At 38.4% G+C, this 18547-nt stretch overlaps 1 protein-coding gene across 1 annotated transcript; it reads left to right on the top strand.

Annotated features, from left to right (window-relative positions):
• Positions 1–13939: 13939 nt before the first annotated feature.
• Positions 13940–15052, top strand: LOC147629092 (pectinesterase inhibitor 3-like). The gene has a single exon (XM_086812337.1). The coding sequence runs from the start codon at positions 14142–14144 to the stop codon at positions 14817–14819; it is 678 nt and encodes a 225-aa protein (XP_086668463.1). The 5' UTR covers positions 13940–14141; the 3' UTR covers positions 14820–15052.
• The last annotated feature ends 3495 nt before the right edge of the window (positions 15053–18547 follow it).

Below are 18547 nucleotides of genomic sequence, written 5' to 3'. Positions count from 1 at the left end.
TGATTAACTCCAGAGATGGATGAGGTAACTCTTTTCCATTGATTTATTTGGAAGCTTAATCTACCTTTGAATAACCTCATCTCAAGAATGTAAAACTATCCTCTATTTTAGAAGCCATAATTATAACCAGAGACTTTGATAGAGTTCTTTTTATATAGAAAGTGTCGAGAAGGACATGAGTCCTTCCATGTTAATCAAGAAGAGGTCCCCTAATTCACCAGGAACGTCAAGCCCACCCTTGGCTACAAGGAATCATGAGCTAGAGCAAAAATTAGGTCAAGAAATAGAGATAGCAGGGTTAAAGATAACCGAATTCAACAAGTATTTCTATGAGTAAATAGAAGAGGATTGGTGCAAGATTCATGTGAAGTAATGTGCATGATGAATAGAGGTATTCTACAAGATGATACTAAGATTATGAAATTGCCATCATAGGTTAGATTACGTAAAGGATTAATTCCCTTACGTTTCTCCATAACAATTTGTTAAGTATCATATTACATGGGGGTATAGAATAAGAAATTCGAAGGTTCATAGCATATGAGAGGTATATGGATGCATGAACTTAGGATAATAAGGCCAATTAACTTTAGAATAAAGACCTTTTGGAGGCACAACAAAACAAGCCAAACACATGAAATAAAGGACTCTTTAAGAACAATGTTTAGATGAAAGAAGATTTTTACTTAGTGGTGGGGACACCACTTTGAAAGAGACAGGAGGATTTACTTACATACTACCCTAGCTCGCGAGATGAGGACATCTCGAATCTTTTAAGTGAGAGAGATTGTAAGGTCCCTCCCAAGCCACGTATGTATGTGTCTCTTTTAATATAGATTTCAAGAAGGAAAGAGAGTGCACTTAGAGAAGAGTGAGACAATAAGGCTAGAAACATTAGGAAAGTGTTAGAATAAAAACATTAGCTCCAAAAATCCTAAAAGAAATAAGAAGATAAGAATAGTTCTATTAATAAGAGATAAGTATCTCTAAAAATAGAAATTCGAATTTAGGTGATAGGAGGTCGTATTTAGAGTACTTTTACATATTTAGAGTCCATGCATACTAAAAATGTGAAAAAACAACACGTTTTCTAAAGATGGCGTGTTTGTGGCTATATACAGATGTTTTTGTCTATTCTGCCCTTTTTGACTTGTAGAACAGATAGCTTTCGGTTCTTTTGACTGGTTATATGACCATATTCTGAGTTTTTATCAGAGAGTTATGGCCGAAACAATTTGCTGACTCTGTCAGGGTCTCTACACAGGGAAAACTGTAAGAAGGCAGCAAGTAGCCTCAAGGTAATCCTAGAGCTTGAGATGTATATATCCCTTCATTCTTAGTTAATATCTTAGAAAAGAAGCTTAGATTGCTATGGTCTTTCGGAGGAAGAGACCAAAACTCCATAGCTTTTCTTTTAAAGAAAGAATAGTATACCGTAGCCCTGCAAGAGAAGGCTATTTTGCCATAGACCTTCTCGAAAGAGAGAAAAGTCACAGTACGAGTAAGAGGAGATAAAGTTTGGGGATGATTGGATGATTTCGTAAGAGAAGGTATTTATTCTCATATGTCAAGTTCTAAAGCTCTTGTTAGCGAGCAAAGGCAACGATAAACGATAAATTTCTATAAGGTATATATATATTTTGTTTTTCAATTATATATCATTCTTAGGGGTTGAGGTATGGCCCCGGCTTCTCTATTAATTGTCAATAGTGATCTATTTGATTGATTTACTAGATGAGTTTGTATTCTTTTAAACAATAGCATATGCCTTAAATACAGAATGTCTTATCGCAATCTCAAGTTGAAATGCAAAAATCGTTGTAAAAAGGATTGTTTTCTTAAGGAGGTAACATGGATTCTAGTCCTATGGTTTAGTTGGTTAAATGGATTGTTATCTTGGTTAAATTAAGGTACAGGTACAACTCTCCCTGTCGCCTTAACGCTGCCCCATTCTTGTGATTGTATAGCTGGATGGCGGAGATGTTAGTAAGGCCCGGAGTTGGCCCATGTTATCCCTCATACCATTGGGAGAATGAGGTTCGTCGATTGAGGCAAGTGGTTATGATGCTGCCTAGTTCTGAGGGCCCAGGCTAGTGTGGTGAATTAGCCCACCCTAGTGCGTAGACATCCCTCTGAGGGGTGGGAGGATCGAGCGATGGAGCCTGAGAGGGCGACAGGCCGGCTTGAGTCCTCGCCAGTGGTGGTCGACGATGAGGTGTATGGTCCCGTAAGATTTTGCCCAGCATGTAGAGGCTGGAAGGCCGAATTCTAGATCATCGGTGGTATAAAGGAAAAGAATAAGAGAGCCAGTTTGGCTTGTATGATTCATGTATAAACTTTTTTTTATAAATCTTGTCTTGGCATTATTGTATTGTGTAAAAAGGTTGTTTTAACAAACCTTGTGAAAAGGGCCTTAATTAAGGAACATGTTTATTTATGTCAAATAGTGTGGTAGCATTAATTAGAAAACAAATTGACGTGTGAGTAGGGTGGAAAGTGGGAGGATGGAATGTCCCAACAGCACCATCCTATGGACGGGTGGACCCGATTAGTCGGGTAGCTTTCCAACATATTAAGTGAAAGCCCTACGTTAGATAAATAGGTTCTCGGGCAATTCTATTCTAGAAGACTAGGCTAGCGGCTGTGCCTTGCATGGATGAGGAAAAAAGCATTGTCTCTAGGAATCAAGACTAGTAGTTGCCCAAATTATAATCAATTACCCTATGGGTGATTTGATTTTTAGAAGACCACGCTCCCTCTGCGAGATAGAACTAGGTCTTACCTATGAATCGTATCCTTGAATCTCTGCATGGTCAAGGTGTCGATGAGTAGGAAATTTTCTCCAAGATAAGACTTAGTGGACTATCTTAAGTGTTTCTCCTATTTTGGAAGGGGGGAAACCTTACAAATGGTATCAGAGCCGATCTTAGTTCCTAGGATTTGTTTTTCAAAGGTCAACTATTGAGGGATTAAAACAAGTGATTGTTTATCATATGAGGACGAATCAATCATCTCTACTGGCCATAGAAGTGATTTGAATATCCTCACATGTTGAGACAATCATCCTATGAAATTGTGCATATATCTTGGGGGTGCACATGCACGATATTTGTACAATAAGTTTGAGAAATAAGATTGGGGAGAAAACCTTTTGTGAGGAAAAACGTAGGGTGACCAAATTAAGAAACTAGTGAGAGACTGAATGACTAGAAGGATAGACCGAAACTTGTTTAGATAAATTTTCAGGATATATCTTATTAACTTGCATATTATAAATTATTAAGATTATAACTCCATTAAGATTTGAATAGTTGACGTGTGAATGCCATCCATTGGATGCTTTACACTAGGACAATCATCTAAGACATTGAACCCATCTCAGGCAAACATGGGTCTAACTTCGGATGTGTAATTCCTAGAGGATCATGCTATTAGATGTGTTAATCCAAAGATACTAGATGTGTAATTTTTAAAAAACTAATCATCTCAGACGTGTTAATCCTAATAATCTTTGGATGTGTCAATCCCAAGGCACCAGATGTGTAATTCTCAAAAAATGAAGATCTCAGATATATTAATCCAGAGTGCCTTTAGATGTGGCATTATGATAAGTATTTGATAGTTTTTGAACTTTTCATGGATACAATGAAAGAAGCAAGTTCACCCTTGCTCGTCTAAAAATCGTTAAGAAATGCCAAATTAGTCGAAAGCACTGTTGTCAATCTACCCACCACGGGAACCAGAATCAGTTATGGGATGCCATGAAAGTACACCTTCGTGAAGGGTTTTGTCCTCTAGGATTTCGAGAGGATAAAATAAATGAATTTTTCGAGCTAACCCAAGAAAGGAAGACCCTAAAAGAATACCACCAAACTTTTGTTAAAATTCTTTGATTAACTGCAGAGATGGATGAGGTAACTCTTTTCCATTGATTTATTTGGAAGCTTAATCTACCTTTGAATAACCTCATCTCAAGAATGTAAAACTATCCTCTATTTTAGAAGCCATAATTATAACCAGAGACTTTGATAGAGTTCTTTTTATATAGAAAGTGTCGAGAAGGACATGAGTCCTTCCATGTTAATCAAGAAGAGGTCCCCTAATTCACCAGGAACGTCAAGCCCACCCTTGGCTACAAGGAATCATGAGCTAGAGCAAAAATTAGGTCAAGAAATAGAGATAGCAGGGTTAAAGATAACCGAATTCAACAAGTATTTCTATGAGTAAATAGAAGAGGATTGGTGCAAGATTCATGTGAAGTAATGTGCATGATGAATAGAGATATTCTACAAGACGATACTAAGATTATGAAATTGCTATCATAGGTTAGATTGCGTAAAGTATTAATTCCCTTACATTTCTCCATAACAATTTGTTAAGTATCATATTACATGGGGGTAGGAATTCGAAGGTTCATAGCATATGAGAGGTATATGGATGCATGAACTTAGGATAATAAGGCCAATTAACTTTAGAATAAAGACATTTTGGAGGCACAACAAAACGAGCCAAACGCATGAAATAAAGGACTCTTTAAAAACAATGTTTAGATAAAAGAAGATTTTTACTTAGTGGTGGGGACACCACTTGAAAGCACTGAGCCTGAACACTCTCAAACCATTGTGCTCTGGAGGAGTCCTCACAAGTCTCACGTATGAGTCAAACACTCATGTACCCATCCAAATAATACTCTTCCACTATCGTACTCCTAGAAGTATGAACACTCCAAGAAAAATGTATCATACATAGCAAAGCCACTTCTTGTCCCTCACACCAATCATGCTGAGAGAATACCCACATCCAAGATGGATCAAGGTCTTAGGCATCCGTCTTCATGTGTCACAGAAATCTCCTTGCACAATGACCATGATACTTAGACAGGGAAGATATGTACCGCTGAGCCCAAACACTCTCGCACCATTGTACTGTGACTAAAAGAGTCATCAAAAGTCTCATGTACGATTCAAACACCCATGTACCCATCCAAATAAGCTACTTCTGCTATCGTACTCCAAGAAGCACGAACACTCCAAGAAAGCCATGTACAATTGCTTACTTGTCCCTCACACCAATCGTGCCAAGAGCATACCTGTGTTCGATCGAGATGGGTCAAGGTCTTAGGTGTCCATCTTCATGTGTTCACATGGAATATTATTAACGTGTGTGATACCTTTATGGGGTCCCATAAAAACATAACCTAAATGAATACAATGTCAAAACAATATAAAGACGTGATTCAAGAAAAAAACAATGCATCACACATGCAATCAAGACTCTGTAAACCATCGCAAGTTCAACGAGATATCACTATTCTCTAGTCAAAACTTTGAAAAATCCCTCTAGCCACATAAGTTAGGTGAGGTTTTATGAATTTAATGGGCTGATTTAGCTTTGGGATTCATCCTTATTTTTTCTATCATAGATTTCTATTTAATTTGGGGTAATTTCACACATGTCTGCATTTGAAAGCACAAGGCTTATATAAATTAAATGCATATATATATATATGCTTATCCAAAATTCAAGGATTTACCCTAACCTCTAGGGTGCACATATAGACATGGAGTCTATAAATATGCCCCTATATATGGTTGGCTTAAATGTATGGTTTACCTTCTAAAATTTATCAAGACATAATCTTGATTTCACAACTTCTAGCTTAATTCACATGAGGTACTGCTAGCTTATGCACCTATATAAAGAAGGGTTTATACATATATGTTTAAATTCTTAGGAACTAAATCTAACTCTCAATTTTATATACTTTGAACATTGGATTTGGGTACACCTACACCACATGTAACTTCTATATATAGATAGGGTTAAAATCTAAGGTCAAGGTCCTTTAATTATTCACTTCTTGCATTCTCTTAGGAGCTAAGGCTTTATTACATGTACGTACCTTAGTCTAATTGTAATCTAAACTCTAACATGGTCCTAAATATATATTTACCATATTATATATATATATATATATATATATATATATTCGTGCAATTATCTACTAACACTAGACTAAGACTAAATTAAGACTTTCTAGTTTATTTTATAAACTATAAGGCTTAAAAGGAAAGTTTATATATATATATATATAAGGTACTAAGATCTTTACTTGAATATATAGAATACTATATGTAATATATAAGTTACTAAGAACTTGGGTTGAGTATAATATATATATATATATATATATATATATATATATATATATATATATAGAGAGAGAGAGAGAGAGAGAGAGAAAGAGAGCTCTTAAATTTTTGTTTATATACAAAGATCCTAAGGTTTTCAAAGGTTAATGCATCTATATATACCCAAGGCTTTTAAAATCCAAGACTATATATACATATAGTCTTGGATATATATACAAGATTATATATACATATAGTCTTGGATATATATACATATAGTCTTGGATATATATACATATAGTCTTGGATATATACATATATCCAAAATCCCTATGGTTTGAAATAGATATATGTAACGCTATATGGTCTAAGACTATATATATGTAACACTAAAGTTTAAGCATTAAGTCATCTAAGGTTTGTAAAAGAAACAAGACCTTTAAAGACTATATGTATATGTATATGGCTTCTAAGATTTATACACACACACACACACACACACACACATTTTTATCCTTAATGCCTTGGGGCCTCTTCTTCTTCTTTCTATTTTATCCATATGGGAAGTTTAACAGAATAAGCCTTTAATATATATATGAAAAGACTAAGGTCATACCCTTATCCCTTTCATAGGGATTTGGGTTGGAGGGGAACTCGCCTTTGCTCTTTCTTGCATTTGGTGGAGGTGGGCACTATCACACTTTTCTAGTGGACCGGTGTTTTTCTTGTTGCTCCCCTCACTGCTTTGCACCACTATGTGTACCCCTATCAATTATCTCATGGGTCTTGTTGGTTGGCTTGGCCTTATGTTAGCAGGTTGGTGGTTAGCCATGTTGTTTTGGTTGGCACTTTGGGCCTTGGTTAGTAGGCCTTTTCTTGGCATTGGTTGACCTTGGTCTATTTTTGCCTTCGTTGGGGCCTTATTTGGCTTTGGTTAGCCTTGGCTACCATTTTGGGCTTGGGCCTGGTGTATGTCCTCTTCAATGTAGTCATTGTTATTTTACCACAAAGATCTGAATGTACAAGCTCTAGAGGAGCCTTTGCACAATTCTTGCTTTTTTGTGGAAATGCATATCAATGTTGCTTTCCCATTATAAAAGCTTCACATACATTTAACATCTCTGAAAATGCTGGTAAAGGTGTCACAATCCCCACTCCTTTGCATCTCTTTTAAGACTACAAAGCTTAGGTGCCCAAATGTTTCATGCCATAGCTTGCTTATCCCTACATTGGCTCAGGCTGTAAAAGCCCGAGTCGACAGCTCATACAAGTTGTTATGTGGATTTCTCTCCCTATGACATTGCCACTATCATTTGTGATGTGACTGCACCAATCTTACCAAAGAGAACCTTGCATCCAATCATTTGTGGGGATAATACCACATAACCTTGCATGCTAACTTTATGGCATATTCTGGACCATCGAGAGACAACTTTCTACCTTGGTAGCAACTTCACCACAATGACTTGGGTGGTGCAAGGATGCAATCATCACCTTTAGGAGGGGGTATGCTAACCACTCCATAGGTCAATATGGTTTCACCCCCCTAACTAATCGTCGTAAGGTGCTTTGCCTTCTTACCCATTCGAATAAGCACTTATCCTTTGTAAGACAGCACTTATCCTTTGTAAGACAGCACTGGAACATATAAAACAGCATTACCTTGTGCTTGATGTCAAATACGATAAGTCTAAGGACTATGTGTACATGCTTGCTTAAGACTAGTATAATTGAGGTCGGACCATTTTTAAGTTTGGCTAGCCTAGTGTGAAAACTAGTCATTTGTACATAAGTCATTTTTAATAATAAGTAGTACACTCATTCCCTTCCAATATAATTCTTGTGAGCTCCCCTCCTTCTCTACTCTTGCTTGCTTGTGCTCTATCGAATCATGCATGCTTATTAGATAGGATTGTTTGTATGTTTTTTACTTGCATTAATTTCCTTTCCTTATCCCGCCTTTTGTGGGAGAGAACCGTTTTGTGAAGGACCATCTCTATTTACCTCCATCTAGGCAAAGAGAGCTCTCCCTTCACCTCATCAGAGAATTTCTATGTTACAATGGAGTGAGGATGTAGCGGATGATCTAGCACACCCACATTAGGAAGTTGCAATTGTGAGGCTCTAAGGCAAGGCCCAATGAACGTGGTTCGGAAAGGCTAAGATAAGTTCTTGACTTGAACAAGATTCTTCTAGTAGTAACATCAAATTATTCCCTTGACCCTTATACTAGAGGGAGATTAGATGTATTCAATGCTAAGGCAATCAATAGGATTAGCTTGCATATGCAGGAGAACAAATAAAAGCTAAGGCTTGTCCAGTAACTATTTTAGGGAGGGTTGTCCTCCAAAAGTGTTAGGCTATTTTAGATGGGAATTTTTAATTGTTCACAATAATCGCCTGAAATTTTTGATTCTAAATTACACCACATATGGCAACATATAACTTTTAAATGAACAATGAAGATGAATTACACCACATGGCAATAGGTAAGATATATAAATCAAAATATTTATTCAATGTTTCTATACTTTCAAGTTTGTATAGAATAACCTTTCATAGAGTATTATATACTTTCAAGTTTTAATAGAATATACATTCACCAACTTGTTTATATTTGTACCATAATCTATTTTTTAAACCCTCTTATATAGTGGAATTGTGGAAAAGGACACGTGGGTAAGAGTGGTGTATAGAGATCTAAAGAAATAAATTAACTCCATGTGTTTTCTCTCTAATTTTTTTCCTTTTATAAGGGGCATGCAACACATTAGGGAAAGGGTGCTGTAGCTTAACTTTTAAGCCAACCAAAAATTCCAAATTTCTAGTTTTGAATTCTCCATGAAAAAAAACTGAGCCAATTTAAAAAAAATGGTAATAGTGTTATTTTGGTAGATTTACTTCTTTTTTCTTTCCAAATTTTTGATTGAATTGAAAACAAACAGGAAATGTGTATGTTTTGTGTAAAATATTTTCTCGAGGCTGGTAAGTAAGGCCTAGTTAGCCTTGCACCAAGTTAAAACTACTAACAAGCCTCCAAGCAGGGCTCAAATTTGAAGGTTCCATAACCTTCAATTTGAAGGCCATAAACTAGGTTAGCCTTCAAAATATATATGTTTATGTATAAAATGTAGATTGTTTTTTAAAAATAGTGGTGTGTGGCCTTCTTTTGTGACCCTATTTTATAAGAGGCATTCTCTAGAAGGTTTGAAGGGCTTGATGCCCTTTGAAGGCTTTGAATTTTAGCACTACCTCCAAGGCTCCATGGTAAAACTATAGTCTATGCGCTGAATATTTTGCATTTGTTAAGTGAAGGTACAACCATGTCAGGCAGGAACAGTGTGACAACATCTGAATTTACCTTCTACTCTAGAAGGGAGGTGAGGGTGTCATATCGACCCTGGTCCACTACACAGTCTTCCTCTTAGCCCTTGGCATGTGAGGCCTCCTCACTCGAATCATAAAGACCTTGTTTTCTTCTTTGTCTAGGGTAGACTTCCTTCTATGCTAAAGAGGGTACATAGCCATGGCTCTTTATAGTTTCTTGTTGTCACTCTATTTCTTTTTTCTGCTACTAGAAACTTGCCATGGCATTAAGGGAGACTATGTGTGAATAAGTCCTCCTTGTATGCTTAACAAATTAAGGATCGTCAAAGTGGTAGCATGATGTTTTCACACTAATAGCATGTGCCTCTATAAGGAAATTTGGCATAATATTTGGAGTGCTTGGAGCACTCTAAATCCCTCGAGTGCTTGGAGCACTTGGGGGATTTGTTGTTTGCAAGGTCTTTGTGAGAGCACTCCGTTAATATGGTGTGGGCATCTACATCAAAATCATTGCATCAGTGGCCATTGGTGGCCTATGTAGCATATTATTGAGGTCCCTAGCTCTTTGTTGCACCGTGGCTTTGATTAGAGAAGCATAATCTATGGGTAAAACCTACTCAAGATACCCATAGGGATCATACTATTGTTACTGCTCATATGGGTCTTCTTGGGTCATAAGACTCATAGCTCTCTTAATCCTAGATTCCTATCTCTGTAGGCAAGGTCACTGAGTACTATTATCATATTGACTCATAGCTCTCTTATTCCTACAGTTATAAGACTCATAGCTCTCTTATTCCTAGATTTTTATCTCTACAGGCAGGGTCACTGAGTAGTGTTATTGTATTGGTGTGGTCCTTGGAGGAACCGCTCTTGTTGAGATGGTAGCAACAAAGATCTATATGGAAACTAGGGCTGTCTATATAAACCATGCAGTAAAGGGTTTTGATAGTAGGAATGAGATCTTGTGCCTACTAAGGAGTGCTTGTGGGGCTGGCAAAGCAAATGGCTTCCTTAGTGTAAGGAGTATCTAACTTGGTGCTCCACCCTACCAGGTTTCCTTGGTACCAACAATGAGATATGTCATTCTCGTGGCACTGGCAGTGAGCAAGCTCATGTGTGTAGGCTCATATCTCTAGACTCACATAAGGCAGGCTCATGTGTGCAGGTTCATGTCTATAAGCTCATGTATGTAGGTTCTTGTCTATAGGCTCACGTATATAGGTTCACATCTACAAGCTCACATATGTAGGTTCGCGTCGTGTAAGACCACCCCTACCTCTTAATAAATCTCTAAATCTACAATGAAAGACTACTCTAAGGGTAGAGCATCTCACTCGAGGCCTAATGTATCAATATCATAATCTAGCAGCTTTCATGTAACTGAACTTATGTAAGAAATTTAACATGATTCCTCAAGGCAAGTTTTCCTTTCATAATTCTCACAAGGAGGAACCATTAATGGCTCCACGAGGCTTAACACGATGACCTATTATGGAAGGCAACAATTCTACCATAATCCACTAAATTCTAATCCTTGTTTTTCCCAAGCATTTGTTGTCTCAGTTTGGAAAAAGCCCCTAGATTCTCAAGTCCACCTTTCCACCCACTTTCTGGCGCTTAATCCTTTATAACTTACACTACTCCCATAAGCTCAGCCTAACCCTATCCAAACCCCTGGATCTAGCCTTCCACCTAAGTTTAAATTAAGACTTTCTAACATTTAAAGGGACTAAGCTTATAGTTTATTTTATAAACTCTAAGGCTTAAAAGGAAAGTTTATACACACACACACACACACACAAACACACACACATATAGAAGGTACTAAGATCTTGACTTGAGTATATACAATATTATATACATATATAGAGAGAGATTGATATATATATATATATAGAGAGAGAGAGATATATATATATATATCTTAAATTTTTGTTTATATACAAAGCTCTAAGGTCTTAAAAGATTTATGTATCTATATATACACAAGGCTTTTAAAGTCCAAGGCTATATATATATATATATATATATATATATATATATATATAAAAGCTTTTTTATCCTTAATGCCTTGGGGTCTCCCCTTTTTCTTTCTATTTTATCCGTCTGGGGAAGTTTAACAAAAATAAGCCTTACACACACACACACATATACATATGAAGGACTACCTTATCCCTTACGTAGGCATTTGGGTTGGAGGGGAACTCACCTTTGCTCTTTCCCGCGTTTGGTAGAGGTGATCGTCGCTATCGTGGTTTTTTGGTGATCGGTGTTCTGCTTGTTACTCCCCTCGCTACTCTCTACGCCACTATGTGCACTCACTAAACGACTGCCCTCTCGTCGTCCGTGCTGTAGGGTCGATTTTTGTGGAGCCGGTTGGTTGTCTTGGCTTTGTGCATTAGCTACAGTTAGCTGGCCGTGCTAGTCTAGTTGGTACTTGGGACCATGGTTAGGCCCTTGCTTGGCATTGGTTTGACCTTGTCCACTAGTTTCACCTTGGTTGGGGCCTTATTTGGCTTTGGTTGGCCTTGGCTATACTATTTTGGCCTCGGGCTTTCCGTGTGCAATGCAATCATTATTATTTTACCACAAAGATTTGTATGTACAAGCTCTAGAGGAGACTTTACACGATCTTGCTTTTTGTGGAAATGCATGTATCAATGTTGCTTTCCCATCATACAAGCTTTACATATATCAAACATCTTTGAAAAAGTTGGTAGAGGTGCCACAATCCTACTCCTTTGTATCTCTTTTAAGACCACAAATCTTAGGTGCCCAAATCTTTTATGCCATAGCTTGCTTGTCCCTACATCGGCTCATGTTGTAAAAGCTTGAGTCAATAGCTTATACAAGTTGTTGCATGGATTTCTCTCCCAATGACATTGCCACTGGCATCTGTATGATTGTACTAGTCCTACCAAAGAGAATCTTACATCCAGTTGTTGTGGACCATACCACTTAATCTCACATGCCAACTCCTGGTGTCTGAAATTAAGCATGGCACTTCAAACATGCATGGCTATGGTGTGCTTAACTCTAATTACTATGATTAATGAACACTAATCCTATGGTAGGTGTAGTCTAACTAACAACATAATGATAATCCTAATAACTTAATCAAGCTTAACTCAAGCATAATTAGGTTACAAGATGGAAACTTGTACTCATAGAGAGGCTTGAGAGCTGCTTGTATTCATTCCTAGGTGGGACCAAATCTATAATCTGCTTAGTAGTGATTGGGAGTAGGATGGCTATGGCAGGTGTAAAAAGAGATCCTCTATATATGGTAGCTTTCATCTTATAAATATAAATATCTTTTGTTCCCAAAGAAAAAGAGAATATACATTCGCCAACTTGTTTATATTTGTACCATAATCTATTTTTTAAACCCTCTTATCGAGTGGAATGGTGGAAAAGGACGTGTGGGTAAGAGAGGTGTATAGAGCTCTAAAGAAATAAACTAACTCTGGGTGTTTGCACTCTTAAATTTGTTCTTTTTATAGGAGTACGAAACAATGTTAGGGAAAGGGTGCTTCACCTTAACTTTTAAGCCAACTAAAAATTCCAAATTGCTAGTTATGAATTCTCCATGAAAAAAACCAGAACCAATTCAAAAAAATATGGTAAGTGTTATTTTGGTAAATTTACTACTTTTTTCTTTCCAAATTTTTGACTGAATTGAAAGCAAATAGGAAATGTGTATGTTTTGAGTAAAATATTTTTTCGAGGGGCCTAGCTAGCCTTACACCAAGTTCCAACTACTAACAAGCCTGTAGGGCTTAAATTTAAAGGCTTAGGCTTACCTGAATGTACAATTTGAAGGCCATAAACTAGGTTGACTTTCAAAATATATATGTGTGTGTAAAATTTAGAGAAATTTTCAAAAATAGTGGGCTGAAGCCTTATGTAGCCTTCTCTAGAAGCCCTTCAAATTTGAGCACTGCCTCCAAGGCTCCATGGTTAAACTATTATAGCCTATCCTCAGGACTATCTCCACATCGCATTTAATGAGGCGAGATGAAGGGATCAACTGCGCGGAATTGGGGCATGATATAAGGGGTGATTGCGGCCCTCCACGTGGCATTTGGCTAGGTTTACAAAAAAGGTAAACTTGGGCAAGGGGCGCGCACCGCGAGTGTTGTGTGACGGGTACCGTTGAGTGTTGTGTGACGGGTTTCTGGTGCCACGTGATCGCTGAAAAATACCAACCTTGCCATGTGGACGGAGAGGATTGCGGTTTAAATACTTTCATGAAAGACTGGACAACTGGCTAGATTAACTGCTAGATTAACCGCGCCCACCATACTGAAGGATATATACACCAACTCATGCCAAATTTGAATTGGCAAATTTGATCCCTTCTTCATCTCACCTCATTAATTGCGATGTGGAGATAGTCCTTGAGGAGCTAAAATTTTTGCATTAGTGAACTAAGTGAAGTGATTCGTGAAGGTACAGCCACGTGAAGCGAACAGTGCGACAAGGTCTGAATTTACCTTCTGCTCTGGGGGAGGGAGGCGAGGGTGTCATATCGGCCCTGGTCCACTGCTCAGTCTTCCTCTTGGCCCTTGCCATGTGAGGCCTCCTCGCTGGAATCATGCAGACCACCTCCTTCTTCTTCTTCATCTACTTCGTCGTTCAGGGTAGGAGTTCCTTCTGAGCTGAAGAAGGTACACAGCCATGGCTCTTCGTAGTTTCTTGTTGTCCCTTTGCTTCCTCTTTCCTCTGCTCGAACCGGCGGCCATCGCCTCTCCTCACCTCCATTCTTCTTCTTCTTCCTCCCATCCTCGGATGCGTGGTCTTCATCCCCAGCCATTTCCACACCGCCATAGCCGTCCTCCTAGCTCTGCCTCCTTCCCCCCCTCCGCCGCTTGCAAAACCACCCCTTACCCGCAGCTCTGCTTCCATATCCTCTCCTCCTCCCCTCGCGCCCCTCTCCATCGCCAAATTGCCGCCGTCTCCTCCTTCGCCCTCAACCTCACCAACACCTCCTACCGCCTAGCCCTCCACGCGTCGCGCGCCACTCCACATTCCGCCCCCGCCGCCTACACCGGCGCCCTGCAGGACTGCATCGACCTCATGGATAACTCCATGGGACAGCTGCGCCTCTCCATCGCGCGCCTTTTACACCTGAACCCAGCCGGCTCGCCCGTGCCCGCCCTGCGCGCGCAGGTTATGGACGCCCAGGTCTCCCTCAGCGCCTCCTTCACCTTCCAGGACACCTGCTCCGACGAGCTCCACCAGCACGGCGCCACTCCCGCCACGGCTCAGCTCCTGAAGCAGGGGGACGCCATCACCCGAGTTGTCACGGACGCGTTGGCTTTGGCGGACATCCTTCAGCGCCGCGTTTCTACCTGAAGGGACGCCATCGCCGTCTGCTGCTGCGGCGCATCGCGGCAGCTCCTCCTAGGTGTACGTGCGAGCTCGGCGTGTGAGCTGGCATTTACTGTCGCTGTGAAGCGACATGTCATGTGGCGACAGTTCCCACTATCAATAACTTGAGTACTCTTGTGTCTGCTGATTATAATGCGATAGTCCGACGTGTAAAATTTCCGCACACCTTATTGAATGCAAAGGTTCCAGTTTCTTCAGTGCTCGAAAAATAGTATTTCTAGAAAAAGTAGAAAGCCCTCAATCTAAAAATTTAAAGATCATCTCTCTAGTAAATTTTAAAAATTAAAAGGTTTTACTACCACAATCCTTGAAATTTTGAAGGTATTCATTCATACCTTCAACTCAAATTTCAAAAGGTATTTTTCAAAATTTGAAGTTGGATTTACACTGAATGTGGGTTTTTTTGAGTGAGCATTGGTTCCAAGTGACAAACAATTAGGTTTATGTGTCTATTTTCTCTCAAATCTCATCTGGTGTTCGAAAAAAGTTATTTTCCCAAATCTTAGAAAACCTTAACCTGCAAATTTGAGAAATTCTCATTAAAGATTTTTTTTAAAATTTTTTGAATGTTTTTGTTCTATAACCTCTCAAAATTTACAAGTATTTATACCTTTAAATTATAAATTTGAAGGTATTTTTAAATTTTAAAGGTGCAATTACACTATACTCTGATTTTTTTTTGGCACATTGATCTCATCTTTTTCAACAAATTATGATTGCATTTTTTAGAATGAGGAATAAAGTGAAAAATCTGTCACATATTGGATCTTTCTAGTTGTCATATCTCCATTAATTGCTCTTGTTCACGTGCCATATAAATGCATAGGAGAGAGTGGTGGTAAGTTTAGTGTACTTGATTCCATTAAAGTGAATTATTTTGTCACTTATTAGATCTTTCTAGTTGTCATGTCTCTATTAATCTATTTTGCATGCCTATTCACTCAAAAAAAAATCTCATTAATTAAGTTTTGGAAATTTTCTTTTTGCTTTGTTTTACTAAGGTTCTTACCTTAGTATTCTTTTCAGTACGTCTAGACCTTGGTTTGCAGTAAATATTTTAAATTCAATGGTTTGCAAAAAAAATCTCTCTTGCAAAAAATTTAAAAATATCATTTTTCACGTTATTGCATATATTCATCAAAAATATGTTTTAGGGGGGCTTTATTGCTTACAAGGTTATTGTTTCGTGTATGTACAAGGTTGAAGTACTATTTACATTCTATTCTGAAACATTGATATTCACATCAAACAGTTTCTTTCATGAAAGTCACATGAAAACATGTTTGGTTGTCTTGCAAGCATGGAACAAAGGCACATAGTCAGAGCCATCTAGAAAAGATCCATGATTCCCTTCTTCAGACAAGGAACCACCCTCTGCACAAAAGAACACATCTTTGTCACTTTCAAGATTGATGGGGTTGCTTCTTGAACCGGGCTTTCCATTATCTTCTTCATCATCCGGATAATACCTGTATGAGGAGAATCCAAAAAGAAAATTTGATCAACATCAATCGGTTGAGTGAGATGCGTATCTTCATCACTTTCCATGTTGTGGCTATCCCATTCCCAGTTTTAGGGATCAGCCACCACTGGGCAGTTGGGTAGTACTTCCCCGTGCGCAGCATGCGCAAAAGTGTTGACTCCAATGTTGACCCAAGCTTAAGGAATGTAGTTATCCATGTACACATATGCTCGGTCAAATACATTCACCCGCGAGACAGAGAGACTTTGTTCTTTAAATCTCCTGCCCCATACACTGCATATTGCTCTTGTCCCCTAGTAATTTCTTCTGACATTACATTGTGAAAAAAAACATAAAATGAGGTTTTAATGTATCTTTCATGCAATAACCCAACATGCCTTCGAATGTGTGCAAGCAAACTTGTTTCAAACCCTTGCACATGACAATGCCCCCAGCTAGTTTTGATACATTCCATGCAAATAATTTTTTGATAAGGTTGACTACAGAGATCAAGGAAACTGCCATTATTTTAATGACCATTTGGAAGTGGATATGATTCAATGTTCCACCCTTTCCAAGAGCAAACAAACCAGTAATACATTCAGACCGGACAAAGTCTTCCAGTGGTTCCCAGAATGCAATATCTATGTCACCACTCCCAACACCTACAGTCACAGAAACCTCAAGCAGCCTGGTGAACCTAACGAGTGGCCCTTTTTTGCATTTGGTGATATTGTTAACGCTAGGGTCAGAACCTAGAGAACTTGCCCTACTCTTCACCATATGTAGATTTCTAACCACTTTATTTCCATCAGGGTGTTATATGCACATTACGTGTGCATATACTAGGAGGCTAACCCACATTAGGCTTGTGAGCATGGGAGCATGGGAATAAGCTCTAGTGAAGCATGGGTTAGGACTAACCTTAAGGGTTAAGGTTAGGGTCAGGCATCCAAGGATCACACATGGAAAATGGAAAGTCAAGAGTCACTTGAGGACCCTCCTATGTAATAGGGGTATGGGGCACACTCAAGGGAGGCTAAGGCTATGTTATCTTGAGGCTAGGTTATGATATGATGTTCTCTTGTATAGAGGATTATATCTACTCACCTACCATTTCACACTATAGCTACATGCTACTGGATTGGAGTTATACCTCTTGATGGTATGGGACATCAAGGTAAAGGTATGATGTACTTCATTATAATTCATGTGTGCATCCCTTGGGCTCGGCGGTGCGGGTGGATGAGTTTATGCCTGATTTATGCATGTTTATGCATAACAATTATCTAGAGAGATCTTAAGGTTTAAACAGTGCTGTCAGAGCAATCTCTAGTTAATTGTTGCTATTTTTTTCTTTCTTATTGTAATTTTTAGCATTTTTTGAAGTAAATTTTAATATTTACTAAATAAAAATTATTATTTTATTGATTTGTGTTGATGATTTGCATGTGGATCATCGATATGGTGGTTGGAACGCGTGTTTCTTCTATTCAATGGATGAATCGATGCTGCGGGAAAATTATGTGAGTTTAATGCTATTTTTTCTTATTTTTTGTGGTTTAAAATAAGCATCAATGGAAATTTTTACCAAAATACTGCATATTTTATTGTGGATATTTTTGGTAGAATGAATTCCCTAATTTTTTATAATTTTTAAGAATTTTTTTAAATTTTTTAGAAAATTTTAGAGTATTTTTATGGTTAAAAATGTATGTTTAATGCATTTTTGTAGGTTTTTCGCAGATATTCTTTCGATTTTCTGTCAAAATTCTATTGAAATGCAGTGTGGGGTAATCAATTGATGCATGGAATGCTCTCCTGTGTGCGTGGGAACCTCTTCGCCTCTCAATTCTGAATTTTTCTTCTTTTTTCCTCTCCTGCGTGTGAATGCTCTCCTGTGTACGTGGGAACCTCTTCGCCTCTCAATTCTGAATTTTCCTTCTTTTTTCCTCTCCTGCGTGTGAACGTCTCTTAATAGGCATAATTTGATTAAATATTAATCATAATTAAACTTTAATTATGATTAATGAGAGTTTAATTAAATGGTTAATCCTCCTCTCTGATTACAGAGAAGGAGGGGGTGGAGAGAGAAAGTTTCTGATTGGAGAAGGAGGAGAGAAGAGAGGAGAGAGGAGAGAGGAGAGGGGAGTCTCCTCCTCCGTCTCTATCTTCATGCGCAGTGCACGGGGGAGGGGGGTTCGCTGCTATACAGGCGGGCGAAAATCGC

Source organism: Cibotium barometz, chromosome 18, assembly GCF_041138505.1.
Source record: "Cibotium barometz isolate CiBa-2024 chromosome 18, ASM4113850v1, whole genome shotgun sequence".
Classification (NCBI taxonomy): Eukaryota; Viridiplantae; Streptophyta; class Polypodiopsida; order Cyatheales; family Cibotiaceae; genus Cibotium; species Cibotium barometz.
This window is presented reverse-complemented; position numbering and strand designations above follow the sequence as displayed.